Source organism: Mesoplodon densirostris, chromosome 6, assembly GCF_025265405.1.
Source record: "Mesoplodon densirostris isolate mMesDen1 chromosome 6, mMesDen1 primary haplotype, whole genome shotgun sequence".
Taxonomy (NCBI): Eukaryota; Metazoa; Chordata; class Mammalia; order Artiodactyla; family Ziphiidae; genus Mesoplodon; species Mesoplodon densirostris.
This window is the reverse complement of record NC_082666.1, coordinates 56,081,831-56,107,886: the sequence shown is the minus strand read 5'-3', so window position 1 is coordinate 56,107,886 and position 26,056 is coordinate 56,081,831. Positions and strand designations below refer to the sequence as shown.

The window sequence follows — 26,056 nt, the reverse complement described above, 5'->3', positions numbered from 1 at the left end:
TTAGTGGTTGCCAGGGTCTGGGGACAGGGAGTATCTAATGAATATGCTTAATGGGTATTGGGTCGCCTTTGGGGATGATGAAAATGTTTTGGAACTAGATAAATGGCGATGGTTGCACAACATTGTGAGTGTACTAATGCGACTGAATTATACCCTTTAAAATTGTTAATCTTATGTGAATTTCACCTCAATAAGCAACGGAGACTGAGGCAGCCCCAGCTGAAGTTGGAGCTACGTTCCTGCAACATCCCTGCTCTGGCAAAGAAGCGCGGAGCTGCTTTTGGCTTGGGTGGCAGTCAGAGCCACAACCTCACAGCCCGCCGCTGTCGAATTCCGGGGCGCTGGGCCGGCCTGGAGGGCCAGCTCATGCAGGCCCCAGCGGGATGCAGAACTCTGCGTGTGGTTGTGGGTCACGTTCTGCAGGCTTCGCCACCTATTATTGGCTGTGACGCTTTGTGCAAAATACCCAAAACCTTACTTACGGGGCTCGGATTCTGGAGCCAGGTAAGTAAGGGAAGTCTCAATCTGAGGTCTCCCTGGAGTTTCCATTTATCACTTTTTACCCCTTTTCATCGATCTAAAGTCCCAGCTTTTGACATTTCATTATTTGAAATCCGAATGTGTCTTATCAATCTATGGTATGCACTCTTACCTGCAGCGTTTTTCTTTCTAAGAGGTATGTGAAACAATGGTGGGTCTCAGAAACAACTCTATATCGGCGATTCAATGAAATAGGCCTTAAAATTTCTAGTTATGTGTTGTGTGCTTATTAGTTGATGTCCCTGTCCCAGGGACATCTGGGACAGGGACATCTGTTCCCCCCGCTCCCCCACACACAACTATACCCCTGGTAAGGTGCCATAATAGGTGCTCAATAAATGTTGACTGAGTGAACGGAAAGAACCCTATTTGTTTAAAATTTTTTTGCGCCTTGGCTCCGCCCCTTGCGGGCAGTTTGACACAAGAAGCGTCACGTAATCCATTTAAGCTTCGTTTTCCTAGTTCACAAAATGGCTGTAATAACCTCAGCGCCTGGCGGGTGCGAGGCTCGAAAGAGGAAGTGCCCGCTTAGATGTGTTTCCAGAGCCTGAGTACTGGCTCCCGAAAACTCCAACCCGATGAAAAGACAAGAACAGTGTCGGTTTTTTTTTTTTTTAATTTTATAGCAAAATTTAGGGAAGGAAGGGGGAGGCAGTTCCAATTTTTTAAAAGCGTTATTTGATGAATTGGAACTAAGCAGGGAAGATTTAGATATGGTGGGAGTAGTTCTTGTATTCAAACTTCGACGACTGAAGACCAAAATATGTAGTCGAAGTGTCTCTAGATTTCAAGGATTCTTTAGGGCGGGACTGTCTGTAGAAGGGAGAAAGAAAAAAGACATTAGAAACCAGAAGTCAAAGACATGCGACACCTCCCTCCTCTCTCGCAGCCCCCCACTGGCTATGCAGACACATCTTCTTAACATCCACCAACCCTCAGCACAGGGTCTGTCTAGGGAGTCTGGACCCTCCCAGCCGCCGCTGCACTCCCGAGTCTTCCCGATCTCGCAGCGCGTCCGCTTGACCCGCTGGGCTGCTCCGGGCTCGCCAGGCCGCTCCCGCGCTCGGGACCCGCCCGACGAGGGCAGGGAGAGAGCAGCCGCGCAACCTGCGGGGTTGCGAGAACCAAGCAGGTCTATAACGAGTGCCAAGTTGTTTGCCACACATAATGCCAGGCGACTGGGGGTGAAGGAGTCGCCTTGACCTTCGAACGTCCCCAGGTATCTCTTGCACCTGACGCACAGCGATTCGGCGAACCTGCATAACCAGAGAGCACCTCAGTCTCCGGGGCGCTCCGCAGTGTGAGAACCTTTCGTTCCAGTCTTATCTTCTTTACCAGACCCTATCTCTCAAACCTGCTAATGGCTTCCTAACGTTTCTAGAACAAAATCCATGTTTTGATCTAACATCCTTTTTTTTTTTTTTTTGACTTACAGGGCCACTACGTTATCTGGCCTCTGCCCTCCTCTTTGATCTCGTTGTGTACTTGCTCCAGCTGGCCTTTGGGTCCTCTTAAACTGCCACGTTCTTCTTCATGTAAGTTTTTGCACTCGAGTTTCTCTGCCTCCCGTGGCTAATCTCTTCTCATGACTCAGGTTCTCTGACCACTCTTAAGATAGTCTCCCCGCCTATTCACACATCACTCTTATCCACCACATCGGTTTTACAAACTCACTCTTCGAAATACAGTTGTATTGCTTAAAAATCTACTTCCATGGGCCTCCCTGGTGGCGCAAGTGGTTGAGAGTCCGCCTGCCGATGCAGGGGATACGGGTTCGTGCCCCGGTCTGGGAGGATCCCATATGCCGCGGAGCGGCTGGGCCCGTGAGCCATGGCCGCTGAGCCTGCGCGTCCGGAGCCTGTGCTCCGCAACGGGGGAGGCCACAACAGTGAGAGGCCCGCATACCGCAAAAAAAAAAAAAAAAAAAAAAAATCTACTTCCCAGAATGTAAGCTCTATGAAGGCAGGATTCCCGTTTTGTCCTATTCACTTTTGTGTCTGATCTAGAACGGGGCTGATCACGCAAGTAGGAACTTAAAAAAAAATAGGAAGGAAGGAAGGGAGGGAGGGAGGGAAGGAGGGAGGGATCGTGTGTACCTGGGTTAAATATCTTAGGTTTGATTATTCATTTGCCTGTGGCCCAACTCGATCATCTAAATCCTTCTCCTCTTCAGCTCCTCCCAGTTCTTGCTCCGCCCAACTGCCCTGTGATTGGCCCCTAGTTCTATGCCGCATTCCATACGGAAGCTTTAGTTGGAAGAGAGGGTGGCAGGCTAAAGGAGATATGGGTGCCTCTCACACCCAAGGCCTAGCACTCAAGATATCTCCCAAAGGTCCAGAGCAAGCCTTTCCACTCCGTCCTCCTAGGCTCCCCTAAGGCACAGGGAGCCTAGTGCCCCAGTTCTGAGCCAAAATACGATAGATTTCAGTCTCTTCGAAGTCATGGTTTACCTTAAATTTTCACGTTATTTCGTATATTGCTATAGATAGATAGATAGATAGGTAGGTAGGTAGGTAGATAGATAGGTAAATAAAATGATTCCCCCTTCAGAAAAAAGTCAGAGTAAAGTTGGTACTTTAAGCAGGTAGGAGTGAGGTGGGGGAAATGGGCCAAGGAAAAAGAAGTACTCGTGGTCGTAGAAAAAGGCAAGGAGGTCCACAAATCCATCATATCAGAATGCTTAAGAGAGGGAAAAGCTTAAGAGAGTGTCTCTGTTTCTCAGAGAGTGCAGCGAATCCCAGTGTGCAGACTGCGAGAGTTGGCGAGGTCTCCATCCCAGTCGCCCTCAGAACCCACTGGGGGAGCTCTGAAAAACTCCACCGCATAGAGCGGAAAGTCGGATTTAGTAGAATTTTGCAATAGAGCCGGGAATGATAGATCCCTGCCAGATGATGCCACGCGCAGTTGGCTTTGGAAACTCCAGTGTCGGTTCAGCGACCTTGTTAAACTAGTGGGGAAACTGGGGGCCGTTGAAAGGATGCAGCTAGCCAGCTAATTTGCAGGAAGAGGGGCCACTAGACCTCTAGCGTCCGGAGTGCTCAATTTTCCACCGTCTGGTTCTCAAGTGTTTAGAGGGTGGGAGGCACGGTTTATGGGATGGGCTTTAACGTGCGACAGTCCATCGTGGGCTATTTCCCGTCTGCAGTCCTAACGAGGCAGCGCGATGGGGAGACTGGAGTTGTCCCATGGGTTGGCAGGGTAAGCTGACGTAGGACCAAATACCCTAGTCTCCTGGGCCCAACTTTCTCTTCCGAAAAGTGAGTGCGCTGGGCTGCGGAAGCTGAGTTCAAACTCGTGGATCAGCCACCTCACCTGCGGGACCTTCCGCGGAGTCTGCGCGGGCGTGGCTCCCGCCTTCGGTGCCCCCTGCAGCCGCGCGCAGGTAGCGGGCGACGTCGCGGTGGCCCCGCTCCTCAGCCAGGTCCACGGGCAGGCGGCCCCAGGCGTCGCGCACGTCCAGCCGCGCCCCGGCTCGGTGCAGCGCCACCAGCGTGTCCAGGAAGCCCTCCCGGGCGGCGTCGTGCACGGGTCGGGTGAGGGTGGCGGGGTCCGCGCAGTTGGGGTCCGCACCGTGGAGCAGCAGCAGCTCGGCCACGTGGGCGCTGCCCATCATCATAACCTGCCGGAGAGAGCAGAGCGGTCAGGACCGGGGTGGGGGCAAGGGCAGGATTAAAGAAACTATTTGCGGAGCCCCCAGCCCGTGCAGACGCCCTTACAAGCCACAGGTGCCTAGTTACTACTTTCTTTCAGTTACCAGCGCGCTTAGCCAGTTCTCCTACCTATTCCATTTTTCTGTACACATTCTGTTATATTCTCCAACGTTCTGCAGAGTTCCAGCCACGCACAGAAAACTGCCAGAGTCACAGACAACAGCAAAAGGGTGAGGAACAAACTGGCTTTTACTACAGCCCAACCTCCTGTATTTTCTTCCTCATTTTGATATGAAATTATGTAAGGCTCGGAGATTTTGTATGGTTCACTGCTGTATAACCAAGCCCAGAACGTGGTAATTGTTTAAAAACGTAGTAATTGTTTAAAAGCAAAAATGAAAAAGAAAAAAAAACAACAAAAACTTAATTCTTGCAAAACTTTAAGCTACCCTTGGTTTCCCTGAACGTTAAACTTCAATTTCTTTAAGAATAAAATGAGAAAGTTTGTCTAACCAGCCCTAAAATTCCTTCTTCTGGTAAACTAAATAATGCCCCCCAAAGATGTCCACTTCCTAACACTCAAAAGCTGTGAATATATTTACCTTATATGGCAAAGGGGACTTTGCAGATGTGGTTAAATTAAGGATTTTGAGGGAGATTAACTTGTATTGTCAGGGTGGGCTCAACTTAATTACAAGTTTCCTTATAAAAAGGACACAGTCAGAGAGAAGATAGGAAGCAGAGGTCAGAGAGAAGATGCAGGGGCCATGAGCCAAGGAAAGTTGACTGTCACTAGACGTTGGAAAAGACAAGGAAATGGATTCTTAGAACTCCCAACAGGAGTGCAACCCTGTGGATCCATTTTAGACTTCTGACTTCCAGAAACATAAAATAATAAATTTATGTTGATACTAAATTTGTGGTAATTTGTTATAGCAGAAATAGGAAACTCAGACACCTCCCAAGATTACACTCTGAGAGTTCACTAAGTAGGGGGTGCTTACCTCATTTGGCTCCTAAATAATCTTTGATACAAAGCCATCACCAAAGAGGAATTTTGAAATGGTGTTCACAATCACAGCAACCTTACAATTTGAGTGTTACATGGTGGGTGGTGGTGGTAGACTATTCTTTTTTTAGGGTAACGATTATTTGGTTATATTAGCTAGACCATAGTGACTGTATAAAGAGGAATTATTTATTTTTAGTTACATTCTGTATTAAACACAAATTAATCTGTCCAAACCAATCATAACAGAATCATAATAAGTTACAGTACGTTTGTTGATTCTTGTCCTGGAGAAAGTGAAACTGATTTAATTTTCAAAAAGACAGAGAAAAAATATAAGTGCACCAACTTACAGCTACAAAAAGAAAGAAAAACTAATGCAGTGCATTAGAAGAAAGAATTGTTTTAAAAGAAAAACTGCTGAAACTGTCACAATATTATTAACTACTTATTTACACTATTAGACTTCTAATAGATTATGGGTTAATTTCCAAAACAAAGGGGCCACACCCAGGGATGATGTCATAATGTTTTGGAAGCTCTACTGCAAGTGCCAGAGCTAGTACATGTCTGTACACTTCCATGCCTGTATATAATGCAGGTGAAAATATATTAGTTGGGTTGGATAAATAAAGTCCTTCATCTTAGTCATAAAACTGGTTTAAAATGTTTTATTATATGCCACAGTATTAAAGGTTGAAAAGTAACATAACATTTAAATATTTAAATAATAGCAATCCAAAGCAAAAAGAAACTTAATCAAACAAACTAATATTTATAGGGTGCCTAAGTTAACTTGATGACCTAAATTTAATTTAGTAATTAAAAATGTTCTATAAACTAAGTATTTTTCTATTAAACACAAATTTGGTTAGGGTTCAAAATTAAAATCATACCCCCTTTTGTTTATGCTTTTATCATATTTAAAAATGATTTAAAATTAATTATCCTACTTTCTTTTTGTATTTAAACAATAAGGTCTCATCTAACACCTTCTAGAACTCGAAGGCTGAATGCCCAGTCTGCAAGGTGCTGACAAAATTTTAGAGATATCTAATTATGACTCAGGCATGCATTTTTTAAAAAGGACTCAATGCTTCTCTTCTGCAACCATTCAACCTTTCTCTCCCCAAATCTCTCCACATTTCAAATCCCAAATAATCTCAAATTTGAAGGCATTTCATTTTATTTTTATATCTGTAACTAGAAGTGTGTAAAATTTATCCTGTGTAGCATAGTTTCAGGAAAGGAAGATTCACTTGTGAAACCTGTTAAGTTCCAAGTGGAGTTACTTTTCCTTTGTCTTGTTAGGCTGGAGTTTTTGCAATGTGCATTTGCTTCATATAAATTTTGTTTTTCAGAATCAGAAATCATTGTCAAAACTGGGCGTAAAACAAGGGTAGTGACTGCCAGGAAGAATGTGTCTTTAGCCTCAGATTTAGGAAGTTAGTGAAGGCAAAAAACAACAGAAAAAGGACCTCAACACACCCTCACACAAACTGGAGTGGGGAGGGGAGAAATGACATTTTTAAACTCTGAGGAATTGAAAACTCTCAAATAAATTAACCTATATCAAGTAAGTTTAAAATACCCAAAATGATAGGAGATATTCCCCAAGTGGTTAACTAAATTGACAGCATTATTTCAGGCAAGGTTACATTAACGTTTTTCTTCAGATATGCCTATTTCCTAACAAGCATATACTTTCCTTACTCGGTTAAAAAAAAAATAAACACGATGTGTAGTTACTTCTGAAAAGTTTCAATCGACCTTTATTCCAACATACACAGCAGGAGATTTCCACTGAAATCCCTCCCCCCACTCCCAACAAAGAAGAGGATCAGCTCCATTCCCCATTCAGTGAGTTCGGGGTTAAGTGGTCCAGCAAATCTTCCATTTCTTTAAACTCTTACCCCAAATGTTCGTCAATTTCGCATCTGATGAAGAACATACCTCGGTTTATATGAACACAAATAGGCTCTCCCCTCTAGATCTTCATACCAGTCTAGAGATCTGAACCCCATGCGCCTTTCAGTCCTCCAGTGGCTTCCTTAGCTCCCTGGGCGTCGCCGAGAGGTCTCCGACTCCGACCTCGGTCTGAAAACTCCCCTGGAAGTCTCCCCTTTACCAAGAAACGCTTACCTGGTTCCGATCCACTGGCCAACCTCGTCCTTCTAAGTCGCCCGCCATCCCCCCACCCCGCTCCCCCGCCACCTTCCCGCGGCAAGCCTGCCGACCTACCTGAATCGGGCTCCGACCGTAACGGTTCGGCGCGTGGGCCGGCGCCCCCGCCTCGAGCAGCGCTCGCACCTCGTCAGCCCGGCCCCGGGCGGCGGCGGTGGCCAGCCAGTCAGCCAAGGTCTCCATGCTGCTCCCCAACGCTCGCCCCTCGCTCCCGCGCTCTCCCCCTCCCGCCTCCTTGGAATGCACGCGGCCCGCCCCGGCCGCCCGGGAGCAGCCCGCCCCTCTTTTTTCCGCCTCCAGGGCCCGCGGAAGCGGCCCCCAGACTCCGCTCCTCGACTCCTCCTGCGGACTCTTTCCACCCCGGAGAGCGCCCTCCACACGTTCTTCCAGGAGGCGCCTTTTGCTCCCAACGCGCTGCAAATGAGACACCGCTGAACGGGCCCCACTTCATGCCTCCGCAGTCACGAGTCCTACGCCCTCCCGCCCGGGGGCACCGGCCGGAAGCGGCCCGCCCCTGGAGCGCGGCGGAGCCCCGGCTGGAGGGCACCCAGGGCCCTCCCACCTGCCCCCCTCCCCGCGTCCCCTGCGCCCTCCTCCCAGAGCTGCGCCCCCACCCCCAGCAGAGGCGCACGCGCAGCTCTGAGCGAGTTCGTTCCACCAAAGCGAAATTCCTCGCGTGTACACCCTGCCTGGCATTAGAGAGCTGCACGGGATTCCTAACTGCCAAGTTCGAACCAGTGTGTTTGGTGTCCTAGGCAAAGTATTGCTTCCTCTTTTAATCAGAAGAAACGGCCAGCCTGTCCTCGCGGTAAGAGCCGAGGATCGGTATCACCCATGCCACCATGAGGCTTCCCTTCTTTCAGACGACACACTCCCCCTCCAACACTCAGCACTTGGATATCGCGCGCTGGCTCTGCTATGCCAGAAATCCTAGCTCAAACGTTCATTTTGGAGAGTGGGCTCACCCGCCAGCCTGTGCCTCCCTCCCTGCACACACATGAAAACGGATGTCGGGAGAGAGCGTTTCCGAGGCTTACACAATGCCTGGTACTAGTGCCTAGTATACGGGCTGGCTGCGGGAAGATGAGGTCTATTTAACAGGGATGGTGGAGATTTCTGCCTATAAGCAGATAGGAAAGTGGCAAGGGAGTCACTGGGCTGATAGGCTCCGTTCTTAATAAATAATTCCTCCTAGACCAGGAAAAGTGCTCAGCGCTCTAGGGGCAGAGTTGCATTCAGAGTTGATTCAGAGACCAGGCTCACACACTGTCCTGGCGCCGTTTCTGTCCCGCCCCCTACACCTCTCCTTCCTACTGGAAAAACCTTAAAATTTTCTTAGTTATAAAATGGGGGGGGGGGATAAGAGTCGTCCCTACTTCATAGGACTGTTCTGAGTTTTAAATGAATTGATATACACATAAGTATTTAGAACAGTGTCACACATCCTAAGCTAATGCCTGTTAGCTCTTAAATTATCCATTTTGAGGATTCTTTTGCAATCCTGTTATGAGACACAAAGAAGAAAATGCTTTGGGTAGAGTTATCAATATTATATAAAAGGGAAGGCAGGGGTTTCCCTGGTGGCGCAGTGGTTAAGAATCGGCCTGCCAATGCAGGGGACACGGGTTCAAGCCCTGGTCTGGGAAGATCCCACACGCTGGAAGCAGATAAGCCCCTGTGCCACAACTATTGAGCCTGCGCTCTAGAGCCCGTGAGCCACAACTACTGAGCCCATGTGTCACAACTACTGCGCGCCTAGAGCCTATGCTCCAGAACAAGAGAAGCCACCGCAACTAGAAGCCCGCGCACCACACGAAGAGTAGCCCCCGCTCGCCGCAACTAGAGAAAGCCCGTGCGCAGCAATGAAGACCCAATGCAGCCAAAAATAAATAAATAAAATAAAAGGGAAGGCAGGAAGACCTTAATCACCGACAATGATAGATAGCCTCCAAAAACCGACATATTTAATGAAAAGTTTAACAGAATGAAGAGGATAATAAGCAAAAGAAAATCCAACAAGGTTCTAATTTATCCTGTGGTTATTACATATATATATATACACACACCACACACACACACACATATATATATACTTTTTTAAAAGACTGGGTTGCTCTTTGCAGGTGCCTTAATCACATGCTTCATCTGTCTACTACATAACCCAGCTCTATTTTAAAAGTTATGTTTCAGTACCCGCTTGACTCCTCTTTTTTAACATCTTTATTGGAGTATAATTGCTTTACAATGGTGTGTTAGTTTCTGCTTTATAACAAAGTGAATCAGCTATACATATACATATATCCCCATATCTCCTCCCTCTTGCTTCTCCCTCCCACCCTCCCTATCCCGCCCCTCTAGGTGGTCACAAAGCACCGAGCTGATCTCCCTGTGCTATGTGGCTGCTTCCCACTAGCTAGCTATTTTACATTTGGTAGTGTATATATGTCCATGCCACTCTCTCACTTCGTCCCAGATTAACCTTCCCCCTCCCCGTGTCCTCAAGCCCATTCTCTACGTCTGCGTCTTTATTCCTTTCCTGCCCCTAGGTTCTTCAGAACCTTTTTCTTTTTTTTAGATTCTATATATATGCGTTAGCATACGGTATTTGTTTTTCTCTTTCTGACTTACTTCACTCCGTATGACAGACTTGACTCCTCCTGAAGACCCAGAATACCTGACTGTACTTTCAGTTGCTGTTAGATTAGGCAACACATGAAATTTTAAGTGATGCCAATTAAAACACTTATGGGGTATCAAATCCATTATAAAAATCCATCACTGTGCCATTTATATTTTCCTCCAGGCACCTCTCAATCATTAGGGCAACAATGGTGTGGAAAATTCAAACTGTGGTAGAGAACATAAAATTATTTTAATGTAGCTTAAGGTATTGTATCATGGGGGAGGGGGAAATAGCCGTTGTGGTGATGGGATGGAGGGAACAGATTTCCCTTGTAATATGTCCGGTTTTTCGGACTAATATCAAAATTAGTTCTCATCACTAAAAAGATGGTTCCTAATCTTAGGGCAGGGAGATTAGGCCCTTTGGAGAACCTGTTGAAAGCTATATATCCTCTCCTCAAAAAATAAAGTATGCAATTTTATTTAAAAAGTGTGTTCACTGGCACATATAACTTTTAGGGAATTCAGAAATTCCTCTAAAACTCAAGTATAGATTCCTACATCAGGAACTCTTTAAACTCTCATGCAATATATTGGACGGTTACTGGAGGAAATGGGTGATAGAACCATATAAAAACATCCCTTGGATGCGTTATATACAGACATGGAGATTGACTTTCTTCAAGAGCAGGTTTTAGACATGTATGCATTAGCTCCAGCACTTACAGTCAAGTTCCCTAAAGATTATGGAATCCTTGAGTATGGCCCCTTTGTTCTGGAAGTTGATCCCATACTCCACTGGAAATCTTGTGTAAATAAGTAGTTAATAATAGTATGAAAGCTTTCCTAGTTTTTCTTTTAAAGAACTACCAAACTCCCAATTTACTCAAGGAGTAAAGACCTGAGAGGAAAACCCTCAGAAGAAATAAAATATAACGCCCAGGATCCTTGTGCTGGTTATGCCAGTCTCAGATTCCCTATGTGTAAAATGGAGTCATAATATATTTCATGGATTGATAAAATAAGACCATGTATGTCAAAAAGCTTCAAAAATTCTAAAGTTTGTTGGTTATTTCTATTACCCTCCTCAAATTTTCTTTCTTCTCTTCTTCCCTGAGGATGTCATGGCCTTATTTAGGTTTGTGCTGTGTTGGCAGTTTTAAAAATCTATACTATGAAATAAAAATCTGTCTCAATTCTGATCAGTTTTTTAAGATTATTCATTTTTAAAATATGAATGTTCATTCAACAAGCTCACAGGTTAAGGGTAGAGTATTAAGTGCAGGGGATGGGTAGAAGATATTAAACATATGGGCTTGAGTTGGAATGCCTGGGTTCAGATCTAGACTTTTCACTTAATTGCTCTATAACAAAGGAACTTAATGTACCTGGACCTCAGTTTTTTCATTTGTATAACTGGGATAATAGTACTCGCCTCAAACAGTTGTTGCAGGGATTAAATGATGCATTATATGTAATGTGTGTAGAAGAGCAAAGGGAAGCAGAGGATGACATAAGAAAATGCAAATGGAACCAAACTCATTCTGGTGGCTTAGGCAAAGTCTTCACGGATGCTGGAAGCTCACCTTAGTCTTGAAAAGTGTAGGTGTATAAAGATGGAAAAGAAGAAGAAAGATGTTCCAGGCAGAAATGAGAGCAAAGAAGTTTGGGTAAACTGAAAGTAATTTACTGGGATGCAGGGTGAGAAACTGGAAAAATAAACTTCTGGAAGAAAAGCCTGCAAAGCCGTTTGCTAAGCGCTGCTCAGATTGTCAGGAGGAAAACCAGGAGTGAATGGGATGCCAAGGAAGTGGGGACGCTCTGTGCAGGCTACTCTTTCACAGGTTAGCCTGACAGTTCAAGGCAGTGACTGGTGAGGGGAGGCAGAGGGAAGGTGCAAGAGGCCTGAGCACACACGTACCCTAAAGGGAAAGTGCCAGGTGACAGGAAGAACAGTTAGGAGAGAAAAAAAAAAAAAAAGAGAAACTGAGGACATAGGCAAGATAGGGTATTTCTGAAGACCTGAGCCACCTAAAAAGTAAGGAAGCAAAGGAATATAAGGCAGAGGGAGTCATCACAAATTTGGATGCAGGAGATTCAGCTAGATTTGAGAAGGGAGAAAAGGTCAGGGCAGGGAGGAAGTTGAAACACTTCCTTCCATGAACAAAGAGGCTGGCTTATTTTCAGTGATGATAAGATGGTGGTCTAGGAAGTGAGAGTGGTGAAGGTTTAGGATATCTGTTATGAGGAAAAAGGGATGGGCTAAGTCGGGCTTAGAAGGCTTTTCATCAGCCTGGAGAACCCAGCTGAGGGTAGGTGACACTAGAGGAGCACCTGACTCTTTAAATTAAAGGAAGCCTTGCAATGATGGTGCTCCTGTGACCCTACAAATCCAAGAATAGTAATTCTAGATGTGAACATTAATTCAACACATCACCAGAAAGAGAAAGAAAGATATTTGAGAAGGTAGTATTCTGAAATTAGGTTCTGGGTCTTACAAGGCACTGCAGGATTGGCAAGGTATGATATGCATGATATGCAAATACATCATATGTAAACTAACATCATTTTATCAGGAAAATAAAGGGTATTGGATAAACAGCTCTGAATTGGGACCAAGTGACAGTCCTGATTTGACTATCAACATCCTTTTTGATTGTGAAATCCTTTGAGGCTATTCTTAGCTTCAATGTCCATATCCTTAAAATGGACTCTATCTTGCTCTACCTTTATATCTCATGAGGTTAATATATCAAGCGAGGCAATACACACAAAAGCATACATCTGTTTACCATATTTAATATTAGTATTGTTATAAAAGAATTGTTCAAAATATAGCTTGAGGTTAAAAATAAAATATATATAGAATACCTCTGGACAGATATAGAAAAGTCTGTTAACTGTAGGGAGAAGAAATGGGGAACTGGGATGGGCATGTGATTTTCTTGTCACACTCTATAACTTGTATTGTTTGGATTTTGTACTGTATGCATATATTAGCCATATAATTAATTAAGTAAACATAATACATTTTATTAGACATGCATTGAGCATTGCTTTTCTGAAAACCATCATTCATAACCTTATTTGACAAAGAGTAACTGAGTTCATACTATATGTCAGGCACTTGGCTTTAAGTTGTGTATACAAAAAAAGAAGGGTCCTTAGTCAAGAGGGTAAATTGGTAAAAACCATCGACATGTTTGATTCTCTGGAGGAGGAAGTTGGTCCGGAATTGGAATGCACGCTTTAGGGAAGCCTACATTAACAGTATAGGAGAAGGAGGATGCACTCTGAAGTGTCTGAACACACTTCAGACCTGTGTTACCAGGAAAAAGATGTTGCATTTCAGGGTCTGGAGAGGATCCAATAATTTAAAAGACCTCCTTAGGAAATAGCTTATCAGAGCAGGTATGCTCTGTTAATGGAGTTTCTGGACATAGCTGGGTTAAGCCTGAATAGATGTGCTCTAGGGTGGAATGCTGGGTGCGGTAGAGGATTATTTGAAGACTAAAGCAATGGAAGAATAATTTCATGTACCCCTTTTAATATAGAAAGAGTTACCAAAGTAAAGACCACAGGCCTAGCTCCACCACCGACTTTATTACATTGAGAAAGTAATACTTTATTCTGGCTTTGATATCTGCATCTACAAAGTGGGCATAATAACAACTGTGCCTCAAGAGATTGTTGTTCAGCTAAGAAAAGTGCCCCTCAAAATGACCCTGGGTAAGAATTCTGAGGGCTCAGTGTCCGATCTGATCTGGGTATTTTAAATGGGAAAGAAGGACTTTCTTGGGTGAAAAATGGCAACGAATGCAAGGTTTTCCTTTAATTATTTATTTTTCCGCAAGGATAAAAGGTAACTTTAACAAAAAGGGAGACCTCTGAGAAAAAGAGCAGACCTCTGTCACAGGTTAGTTAAGACACAGGAATGTGCCCCCAGGGATTAGATCTTTGGAAAATTCAAGATGGAGGATATTTTCTTTTCCTTTTTACTATTCTCTAACTAAATTCAATACAGCACAATTACTGAGTATCTGCTACGAATAAGGCACTCTTTTAGGGACTCTATGATAGCTCTTTTCACTTTCACTCAGAGTTATTGTAAAATTTATCTTCCTGCTCAAACAGGACTTGGGCAAAGAGCACAAAACTCAAAATCCCTTTAACTTATTATAAACCTGATACATAATTATAGGTAAGTCCTAATTTTTCAGTCTTATTTTCCAAAGTATTAACTGGGTATAGAATCTGTAGTATCTATCATCATCTTCCCAAGATCATTTTGAGGATAACTTGTTATATAGCAGATGTCTTTTCTAAATTGTGTGCAAAACAAATGTAATTTTAAATCTATGTAAGGAGTTTACTCTTAAAAATATATCTAGAGTGGAGTCTTGTGAAATGAGGAATCTTTGAAGCTCATGAAAACAATCACTCCCTAACTCAATTGTTTTGCAAATGTCTGTTTTTGTTTGTTGAGAAGTTTCTTTTGTTGAATTACTTATGCCTATTTGTGGCTACTTGGCCAGTTGAAAAAAACTAAAAGACTAGCACTGTGTGTGTGTGTGTGTGTGTGTGTGTGTCTCTCTCTCTTTATGTATATATGGTATGTGTATATATATATATCAATAGATACAGTATGTATTTGTGTGCATACGTGCATAATTTGTTTACATGCACAGACATGGAGAAATAGAATTAGCCTCATCCTGAGGGAAAAAATAAGAAAAGCATATAATTAGAGGAGAGAGAGACAGACAGAAACAATAGAAAATTCATTCAAAGTTGCCAGCAAAATCATAATGGCTACCATTTATTGAACCCCAACTATGTGATAAGCATTAAGCAGCTTTACATATGTCATTTGTAATCCCATGACTGTCCTGTGGAATAGAGAGTAGTATCCTTTCTTCATTAATTAGAAAAAAAGAAGCCCAGAGTGCTTAAGTCATAAGGTACAAGGAGATGGAGTTCAAGCTCAAGGTTCCCAGTTCTGTCTGAGAGGTGCACAGTCTCCCCACTATGTTTCCCTGCTGATTGATTTGTACAGGACATGGTGGACAACTCAGCAATGCTTCCTTTTCTTTGAGAACTGTGCCATCAGGCAGGTTGTAAATTCTGGACCCAAGGTGACAGGATTTCCACCTTTGGGAATTACTGTGCTTCTGTGTGATTATTCTTGGATAATAATACACATAGTGATAGAAATTTGAATCTTGAAGTCCCTCAAAGTGACTTAATCCAGTCGCCTCTATTTTGAATGATTTTTTCCTGATTATAGTTCACATATTTATGTAAAAAATGTAAGAAATGAGCTTCATAAAGAAAATGAAAAATTATACTACATGGAAACAATAACAACATTTTGAAATATTTCCTTCCTGTATTTTATCCTTGCTCAGTTCTTGTGGATATAATACAATTTTGAAATGAGTTTTTCCTTTCACTCATCATTAGAGCATTTTCCCAAATTCTCCAAAATTGCTTTATAAACACTACTTTTAATAGCTACAACATACTCCACGGGGGGAAAAAAGCTCCAGTTTACCTACTGATGCTCCTGTTGTCATATATTTAAGGTGTTTCTAATTGCTACAACAAATAGTACTGCAGGTTTTCAAAGAGTCTAAGTCTTGTGACACAAATTGAAAAATTGCTTTTCAAAAAGCTACCCCTATGATTTATAGATAAGGAAATGGAGGGGTAGTGCATTGCCATGGTTACCCAGCAAATAAGTGTTTCCTGCAGGTCTTAAACCCAGTCCTCTCTTCATGTTCTTTCTATGGCCACAGCTACTTAAGCTGACTGTGACAAATGTGGTTGGTGAGGATGTCAACCACAGCCTTAAATAATAATCTTGGAGAAGACACAAATGCAGCATAGGTAATGGGACAGTCTCAGTCTTCATACTCAGGTAGCCCTCATCCCTCATTTACCAGTTCTGCGGACTTGAATAAATTACATAAACTTTCTGAGCCTCCTTTTCCTCACCTCTCAAAGTGGGGAATAAAACAGTTCATAGGGTTATTATAAGGAATAAAGAATGTCAGATATAGAAAAATCTAGGCAAACAGTGGGCTCTAAATAAATGGAACTTTTTTTTAAGGATATGACATTTACTATCTTCTTATTCATTTAGGCCATCAAAGTCAATTTCCTCTTGGGTATTTTTTTCTCATTACTATACATTCTGGCAGGTATCTGTGGTTTGAACAAGCAAACTCCCTTCCAGAAGGTGTGATTAACTTTGTCTTCTTTGAATTCTAACCCCATGAAAACAGAGTTTCTTTGTAATAAAGTTGGCTGTGTTATAATAAAAGTACTTCCACAAAAACTTTCATGAAATCATGGGAAGTGACAATGAAGTGTGTCACTGTGTTCAATGTTTTCTCTGCATTCAATGCTACCCACAACCATTCCTTGGAGTGCAGTTCAAGTAGAAAGTACAATGGGGAAACTATAGGCAAAATTGAGAAATTATAAAGTTTACCTTCCCTAAACCTCTATTCCCAACCTCCCTTGTTTTCCTCCTTGATTGCACAGATTTTCTCCTTTCAAACACGTGTTGCTCTCTTAATTGCTAACCTTGAACACATACAGTATTCCATTTCTGCCTATCCTGCTGATGCTTGTATGTGCTATTATTGCCTTGAGAAAGTGAAACTCACAGAGCAGTAATATTGTGTTCAGTTTTCACTCTTGGTGGAAGTTGAGTGTTCATGGTTGATTGATTGGGTTTAACAATGATTTAGGATACTCTAATTTTGGGGAAACATCTAAATTGAAGCTTTCCTCTTCAAAGGAAGACCTAGTTAACACCCTCCCCACAACTATCCCTTAAGAGTAGCCTGTCTTCTTGGAGCTCTAGAGTCTAACTGTTATTTTCTTTTCTTTTTTCTTTTTTTTTTTGCATTTCCTGGACTTCTGAAAATTCTGAAGCCAAACTGTCCTCTGATATTGTAAAAGATCATAAGAAAATTTTCTGTGTTGGATCACTCTTCCTGGAGTCACATTCTTCACCCAATATGGGATTAAACTCCTCTGGAAGGAATCAACTTCATGATGATATACATCAATCCTGAATAAATCAGAAAATGCTTCCTATTCATGTTTTAACACCTTTCACTTACAGATTTAACATTCCCACTCATGTTTTCCTTTGAGTCTCTAGGTTGAGGGTACAGTTTTTTATTTCTCTTTCTTGTGGCTAAGGTGATAACTCCCAGACTTCATTTTTTAAAGGCAATGATAACAGAGCATACTTTATGTTTCTCTGCACTAATTTTATATACCTAAGTCAATTTTGCCTAAGGAAGTATATTTAACATATTTTGTCTCTTTGATATCCTACTAAATGTGAATAAGAATAGTTGCAGGCCACCTTCCAAAGAAGACATTTTGGAGGTTTTGAGGATGACTTTAATGCTTCTTCCCCTCTTTCCTTCCACCACACACACACACACACACACACACACGCATGCACGCATGCACACTCTTCACACTAAAGAATTTTTAGAAAATTCTGTGCCGAAACTATTGATTCAGATATTCAGACTGCAGCAACTGTTCTGAAGGAATCGAGAGCCCATTATCTCAGTGTTCCCTCCAGAAATTATTATTTGGAGTTATTGAATTTTTTGATAAATTGAAGGCAAGTTAATAACTTTTTTCAGTTTTCTAAAACTAATTTAATTTCTTATCTTAGAAAACAAGTTCATGACTATCGTTTAATAGCTATTTAGTAATTATGAATACTAGAAAAGTTTAGAATCACACTGTAAAGGCCATCATATAGGGCTTCTGTACAAGTTTACACTGATTTTTTTGTACAAATTTACCTGACACCTTGGAATATGCCAGGGATTTGAATAAATATATTTTTTATTATGATATGCATATTCTTTAAAATGGAGTTGAGGAATTTCTAGCTACTCTAATTAAATTATAGTTAAGAAGGTATTTACTGTAAAAGTAAACTAATGTGCTTTTAAAGATTAGTTTAATTATGCACTTTAACAATAATTGACAAATGTATGTGATGAATTGAAAGTTTACAACATCTCTTTGCATATACTATTTTATCTAGTTCTTAATGGATGAGTACTATAGGGTACCACCTTAGGTTTACAGATAATAAAGTGGAAGCATTGAGAGCTTTAAGTACTTAGTCCTAATACCACACAGCTAGTAAGTAAAGGAAATGGAATCTAATCACAGATCATATATTCCAAGAAAGTGACATTTCTACTTTGTGCTTCAAGTGATTCCTATGCTTGTGCATAGGTTTCCTATTTATTGCTCTTAAATTGAAGTGTAAGTGAGTAATTTATACTTAATTTATAAGGGAGTTTTGAATTAGTTTTATTCTGGGCAAGAAATGAATTTCTGAAAGAACTTAATTTTCTTGTTTTATTATGAGATTCAATGGTTTTTAGGACTTCAGTTATTAAACTGCCTTATTTTTCAGAACTTTTCATTCACCTAATCAAATATATATTTGCTAGAACATATGTGGCTGATGCTGAGTAAAACAGAGATCCAAGGGAGTTAAGCAATTTACAAAACAACAACTAACTATAAGAGATGGAACTGAAACCATATATATATATACACACATATAGGTATATATATGTGTATATATATATATATATATATATATATATATATAACATGTATTCAATCAAAAGGCAGTTATAAAGGGCTAAGTTAGGGCATTTGGGGCAAGAAGTACACCTAGTTCAATTTGGCACGAGTTAGTAGTCAATGACTTTTGACAGACCATGCAACTTATCAGAGCCTCAGTCTCCAGTCCATGAAATGAGAGAATAAAATCCCTAAAACATAAGGATAATGTGACAATTAAATAAGATAATAAGATAATGTAAGTTGATGTGCTCTATTACTGTTAAGCTCCTCATAATTATTTTGAGGGAAAAGAGAAAGCAAACTTGCCCATGTGCTTTTAGAAGAAAGTTTCAATAAGCTTCTTTTAAAAATTGTGTTACATAAAATATATTCAGTTTCAATTATTCAGCATGTAAATTGAATGGAGTAAAATTCAAAGTGTCCCATGTTGTATGTACATTTAACAATTATTTCAGAATTAAAATATACTGCTAGTTCTACAGGTTGGGAAAGATTTGCAACTGGGGGGATTCATTGTGTTTGGATAGTTGCTGTTTCTTTAAATTGGGTGAAAGAGTTGTACTATTGCTGAGTCAGATGGTCTGGCAGCCTGAGAGATTCAGAGCAAGAAAATGGTGGCACTCAAAAAAAGAAAGTAAAACGTAAGCTTTTCCCCCTAATATATCAGCAAAGTAATAGGTGTAACATTAGAAAAATGTAGTTTAAAAGCAGAAAAGTTATGATTATAAGTTGGAAGGCATAATATTTTAGTTTAACTTATAACAGCAAATTATTCTTTAGCTTACATTATTCTATATATTTCCCCCTCATCAATGTGCTTTTATAGACACAAAGACCCCTCATTTTATCTATAAGTGCTTTATTCTGTTATGGCTACGTTCTACTGCAATTTTGCTTTGATCATAAATAAATATAATTTAAATCTGTGGAATACTTTTATGTTTTCTTTTTCTTCTCTTACATAATTTTACGTTGTTATGTTTACTGCCTGGTTTCTGATTTGGAAGATAAAGTAAAATAAAAGAAATCCCTTATTACTTATTACTCTATCTATCTATCTATCGAGGACCATCCATCCTATGTAAACAACAGTAAGTGTATGTAGTGTTTCAAAAAGGTGATGTTTTTTGTGGAAATTTTCTGCCTGGTGCTACAAGCTTTAATGCACAAGTGTATCCTGTTACATTCTTCGCCCCAAAATGTGTTCTGATTGTAGAGATCTGGCATATAAGAGATAATCTTTTCCAGTTCAGATGAAGGATCACATAATAATAATAAAGGGTATCCTTCATTTGGTAAAATAGCTCCTCCCATGATTTATTCAGATTCTCAGTGTCCTTCCTGGCACCCAGAGTGTGATTCTAAAATTTTAAATCTTATCTAAAAGGCTGAACCTCGATTCAAAAACAAATGAGCAAAAATAAGGCTTAAAAAAGCAATGTTGGCCATATTTGTCCCAAGGAGACACTTCCTAACAGAATCCCCCTTAAATGCTTTAAAATGCAGATTTTTGGACCCACAGCAAATCTGCTGAATCAGATATTCTGAGGGTGAGCTCCAGAAATATGTATTTTAAACAGCAGCCCAGGTAAGGATGCTGCTGATAACCTTTGCCTTACTTCTTTGACATCATATTATTCTCATGCTTAAATTAAGAAAGTAAGGGCATATGTATTAACACCTCTCTGATTGCACAATTTTATTAGTTGCAATTTGTTTAAGAGATTACATGTCTTTGTTCATATAGTTCTGAACCTCTACAATCTACAAAACTTTTTTTCCCTGAGAAAAAACTCCTACTGGCTTCGCAACCATTTAAATAAATTCTGAGATTTTCTTTTTGAAGGTAAAGGGGAAAATTCAGAGCTAGTTGAAGAAAAATTAAAAAGTCATTTGTGATAAAAAATAAAAATCAACTTATTCTTTTTCAAAGGACCTCTGAGCCACTGTAATTTTAAATCTTGTAGTTGACATTTTAATTTTTTCTCCTTTATTACTTCTTTCTGATTATGTAGTTCCACCCAACTGCAACAATCATTCCAGGGTTTATGAAATGGAAAACTGCACTGACAGGCAGAGATTTTCTTCAATCCTCCTTTCTTTAAAAAACAAATGTTATTGACATTTAGTAAATTCAACAATTGTCAATACACATAGGATTGCTGAACACACAGTGAAATACCATGAATTAGGATATGGTGACTCTGCGGAGACCCCAGATTTGTGGGCATTTTCTAAGATGGAGCAGTCTTTAAAAGGACCTTCCTTCTCCTATGAACAAAGCCTTTATTTATTCCTAAGGTTTTCTCCATCTGTTGGCTTACTGACATAGAAGTTGACCTTATTTTAATACTGACTGATTTTTTTTCATTCTAATAAATGATTTTATTTGAATGTCTTGACTAAAGGAGAAAGTTTTCAAACATGAGGAAAGTTTCAGTATAAGAAGAAAACTATTGAGAGACATCATCACTAGAAAAATATGACGGGCCATTCTTTATACCACCTTGCACCCCAGACAGAGAAACAAAGAAAACGAGGCCTTTCAATACTCTGGTCACCACCTAGCCTGGAAGGTAATGGAAGAGCCGCCTAGTCTTGGAAGTGCACCTCACCATCTCTCGTTCCGAGCCTCGGAGTGAACCTGTCCCATCCCGCTCCCTCCCTTCCAGAAAAAAAGGCCTAGTCAGTTTCACGCTGGGGGAGGTGACCCAGAGATGTCCCCTCTCATACCGTGCACCCCTCTGGAAGCCACGAAGCCCACTCAGACTCCACCTGTCCCCACCCCTTCTTCACCCAAGGCAGCCCCCATCCTGCTCTGCGTTTAACCCATGCTCTGCTCTGTTACTCTAATGAAATATTACCTGCGGAAATAGTTGGGGTGAGGGGCAAGGCCCAGAGGAGGCTAAAAATAGAAGGGGTGGGTGCGTTCGCGGAGTTCGGTGATAAGTGGGCCTGTGTCCTACCCCAGCGGTCAATAAAATCTCCGGCATCCGAAGCATCTCTAAGAACTGAGAGGGTGAGGGATGAGTCAAGGAGGGTGGTTGGAGTTGAGAGGTGAAGGAGGCGAGGTCCGAGCAACTTCGAGTCTCACTTCCTACTCTGGGGTCCTGGGGACACCCGCTGCGATGCCAGCCCATCTCTGGGAAGTGGTGAGCCCCACCCTGAAGTCTTCCAGAGAGGACTTGGGAGAAGGGGATCCCGAGAAGGGGCAAGTGCTGGGACCAAAGAGGCCTAACACCCAGGTGCCTTGGAAACAGGTATAGCCACGCATTTATCATTTATTTAAAAACGAACTACGTTGTGAACAGGCACAGCGTGCCCTACAGTCTGAAGTCAGAACCCTCTCAGGCTTTCTCCAGACCTTAAAGCCACCTTCTTATATTGGATACGTGTACAACTTATTTTCCTCACCCTTTCTCACTCCTTCCCCAACTAACGCTAAGTAAGCTCTTAGTTCATCTGTACTGTATGAAAATAACTTTTTTTTTCTTTTTTTTTAACTGGTGATGGTCATAGCACTTTGGAAAACACAAAAGTGTAACGAAGAAATAAAGATCACCAACCATCCTGAGGAAGCCACTATAGATACTTTGATACATTGCTCTGTGTGTGTGTATGTGTGTGTGTGTGTGTGTGTGTATGTGTGTGTAGAGAAAGAACAAGAGAGAGAGAGACGGAGAGGAAAAGCAAGAATAAGAATTTATTGCTTTAAATCTTGCTTTTTTTTTTAAAAAAAGGAAATCACCTAACTTTATAATGTAATAATTTTACATTCTATTAAATATTCTTCAAAAACATAATGATTGTCTGTTATATTCCAGATCTGGAATATTTCAGACCATAATTCCAGAGTATAGGTATAATTGAACATAATTTAACAATGTGATTGCTAGAATTTTAGGCAATTTTCAATTTCCTGCTACTATTTATCTGTTTGTATTGCTCTTTGTCAGAATCTTTCTTTCCTTAAAATAATGCCTACTTATAGAAAAACTGAATAAAAGTATATGGATGTTTTACAAGTTCTTGATACATAATGTAAAAATGTTCTTGCCAGTGAGGTGTTTAGGAAAGTGCATTAATCTTCAGTCAATAAACAGACACAATATTAGTCATCAGGTATGTGAAAATCAGAATTTAGAAAACTAGTTTTTTTAAAGCTATTGAATATTATAATTTTATGTTTAGAAAATGAAACTATACCCATTGTTTACATTATTTAAACTGTAGAAATAAAGCACCATAAAAACTCTTTATGAGGTTGGATTTTGTAGCAGAGAGAAGGATTCTCTGGCCTAGGGTGTTTTAGGATGGACTGGGGCAAGTGAGATTGTCATGCTTCTCAAAAAGGACTAAAGGTTTTAAAAGAGCAAAAACACTGGGCCAAATGTTCAGCCTTCCTTTAAGAAGGTATTTTTGAGATGACGTAGATCACTTCACTATCAGGTGTCATTCACATGTTGGGAAAATGGTTTAGCTTAACCCTACCGTATTAGTTACTTGTGATGAACTAACATGTAATTAGCAGACCTGTAAAATACTGTTGGACATAGACAGCAATAGGCTGTGTTGTTGTTACCTTAGGATGGGAATGGACTTTTTAAAATTCAAGAGTCCCCAAAGAAGTAAGTGAATATTAAGTCTTGATGTCTGAAAGAATTATTGTTCATTTAGAACATAATGCAAGCTCGGGATCATGTACACATTGGGAATAATGGTTTATGTTAACCGTATAGTGCTCACCATGAGAGGACACTATGCTGTTAAAGGAGGGGAAAAACCCTAAGAGTTCCCACATAACAGTAAACAAATAAATATTTAATTTCAGAAAAATATGTCTAGTTTGTAAACACACCAAGGTAGAAGTGACGAGTCAATTAGTGTAATTCATCAGGCACGTGTGCATAAGAAACTAGTAACGTGGAATTTTATTATATACATTTTTCCAGTTATATAAAAAAAGTCATAATGAACATGTTTGCAAAACTCTAAAAATATGTTAAAATAATAACACCTTACAGGTCTGCGTTAGTATTGAATAATTCATACAAGTTAGTTTTTAAAACTGTTGCTCTCAAGGAATTGTATGAGTTCCAACATAATTACCACCCATATATATTCTTAAATCAGTATAACCATAGACATAATATATATTAATGTGAAATATATAATTACATGTCATTTATAATTAATACTTCCAGATGTTTGTATATGTGTAAAATTTCATATATGGATTTGGAGAATTGCACATATTTTCAAAACATATTCTATTCTATCTATGTCATGTGTTCTGTCTTCAGATATTTGCTGAAAATTGGGCTTTTCATATAGTCAATGCATTTAAAAATAACTTTCATTCCTGAAAATTGATTTATACCTAAATAACAAGAAATAAATGGCTATTTTCAATGAATCTATCATTTTTATATTTTTAACACTTATACAATAAATATATTATAAAATGAATATTTCTCTAACTTAAAATAATCACAATATTATATTATGTATTCCTAAAATTGAAAACACATAATTATAGTATTTACATAGATTAAATTTTTCTACTTTGTTACTATAGAGTTTTGGATGCAACTTAATAATTTAAATAAAATAACTATATAGAGAATAATATTAAAAACTAAGATATTCAAAAACACATCATAGTGGTTAAATGCTTGCTGGTACGGATAAAGCACCGTTTTAAAAAATAGGATCCTGTTAATGTTTTAAAATGAACTGAAATCAAGACCAGCAACATGCCTTGAAATTCTTTACAAGCTCCTTCTACTAATTCAAAAAAAACCCCTGAACTTTAATAATAATATGAAAAAGAAAAAGTGTATTTTCCCTATAAATTGTTTGTAGATTTTTGCCAATAGAAATTGAGACACCTGATTAAACACTGATCGTGTTAACAGTTTTACATTTACATGTCAAAAAGTCTATTAACGTTACAATAAAAAATAATTCCCCCTCTGCTGACCTTTGCTTTTTCAAAACACATATTCATGGGGAAATAATGCCACAAGGAAGGTCACAAAAATGAAGCCTCATTAAATTGTTTTTGGATTCATTACCCAAGTTCTAAGTAGGACTCTATATATTGTAGCTATATATATATTTCAACTATCCTCGTCATAGGAAATTACATCGACTATGTAAAGATTTATCTTATGTGAGGACAAAACTACCTAGAATTCTGTCTTTCAAGAAGTAGGCCTCATTTGGGGCCTGTTAATTGGGGCCTGAGATGACTAAAATAGGATCGGTGTGATCCTTAGACTCCCCACTGTAGTTCTGCCTTCTGCTAAACATACGGGCATTGTCCCAAGTACTTAGATATACCAGGCCACTAAAGAAGAAACCTCCATCTCACTGCGAAAGTCTGACTCTTCACTGACTGCAAAAGCAAGTGATTGCTCCTCTTAGCAGTTACTGATCCTTCGATCAAGATCAATGTTACTATTTCGGGAAGTCAAACTGTGCGAGCCCGCACTCTCAAATGTCCTCCACTACTGGAAGGAGGGAGGGTTGACCAGGCAGGAAGACTGGGGAGGAAAGAGGCGGCCTCCAGAAAACTAAGACCGTTAGTGATACTTTCCTCCAGGGCGCAATAAAGTGCCTTAGAAATACACCTTGTGTGTGTGTGTGTGTTTACTGATTTCCACTCAGGAAATTTAGGAGTGACTGACTTCTTAAGTGGGTTTAGAATCTCCCGGTTTCCCCCCAGAGTTTCACGGGATTAAAGAGGTGTGTGAAGGCGGCTCCGGGCTCCACATACTGGGAGAACAGCACCTCTAAGTAACTGTAACCCGTATGGAGAGAAAGTGGAAGGAGCCTCCACCCACCCCGAAACAACCTCCTCCAACCTCGTCTGGAGATGATTTATCTGTGTATTGGCTTACATCAAACAAAATCACCCAAGGGCCGATTGCGCCCGGGATTTTCGAGGCCTTTCCTACCTGGTCTAGGATGCGGTTGCTGCGCTCTGCGCTGGCTCCTCACTAGCATCAGCACGAGGTCCGCAGCGGCCCGCACGACCGGCGCTGCCCACTCACGCGCTGGCCGCGCGATCTGCACGACGAAAGCCCTGACTCGCGGCGGGCCGTACGCGCGCCGAATCCGCACTGTGATCAAGAGTCGGCGCACCATGTTCTTGCAACCGCCGAGCTCGGCGGCCGCTGCGCCGCCTTTTGACTTCAGAGGTAGGCAGCTCGGCGCCCGCCCCCCGATAGCAAACTGAGACCCACGCACCGCCCCCAGCCCATCCCCGCCCCGCACGCGCGCACCCGCCTTCCCTGCGCGCGCCCGCTCGCCCCCCACCTCCTCAGAGCCCAGAACCGTTCTGCGCCCAGCGCGCGCGGGAAAGGCGGGCTGAGGCGCCTGGAGGCGCGCGCGC

General features: G+C 41.1%; 1 protein-coding gene across 2 annotated transcripts; it reads right to left on the bottom strand.

Moving 5' to 3' along the window:
- Positions 1-1,148: 1,148 nt before the first annotated feature.
- On the bottom strand, positions 1,149-25,706 carry CDKN2A (cyclin dependent kinase inhibitor 2A). Of its 2 annotated transcripts, none has more exons than XM_060100727.1 (3): positions 25,620-25,706; positions 3,853-4,159; positions 1,149-1,353 (listed from the first exon to the last, which is right to left on the bottom strand). In XM_060100727.1, exons 2-3 carry the CDS (start codon positions 4,154-4,156, stop codon positions 1,328-1,330), a joined length of 330 nt encoding a protein of 109 aa, XP_059956710.1. In that variant the 5' UTR covers positions 4,157-4,159; positions 25,620-25,706; the 3' UTR covers positions 1,149-1,327. The 2 variants fall into 2 exon arrangements, with proteins under 2 accessions (XP_059956710.1, XP_059956711.1); XM_060100728.1 differs by lacking the exon at positions 25,620-25,706 and adding an exon at positions 7,441-7,830.
- Positions 25,707-26,056: the final 350 nt, after the last annotated feature.

What these genes read in the sequence shown, in the direction of transcription:
- CDKN2A (XM_060100728.1), bottom strand. Translation starts at nt 7,566, where the DNA reads ATGGAGACCTTGGCTGACTGGCTGGCCACCGCCGCCGCCCGGGGCCGG. An exon ending in ACGGTCGGAGCCCGATTCAG is followed by an intron (nt 4,160 to 7,440) that starts GTAGGTCGGCAG and finishes TCTCTCCGGCAG; the next exon opens with GTTATGATGATGGGCAGCGC. An exon ending in CTCCGCGGAAGGTCCCGCAG is followed by an intron (nt 1,354 to 3,852) that starts GTGAGGTGGCTG and finishes TCCCTTCTACAG; the next exon opens with ACAGTCCCGCCCTAAAGAAT.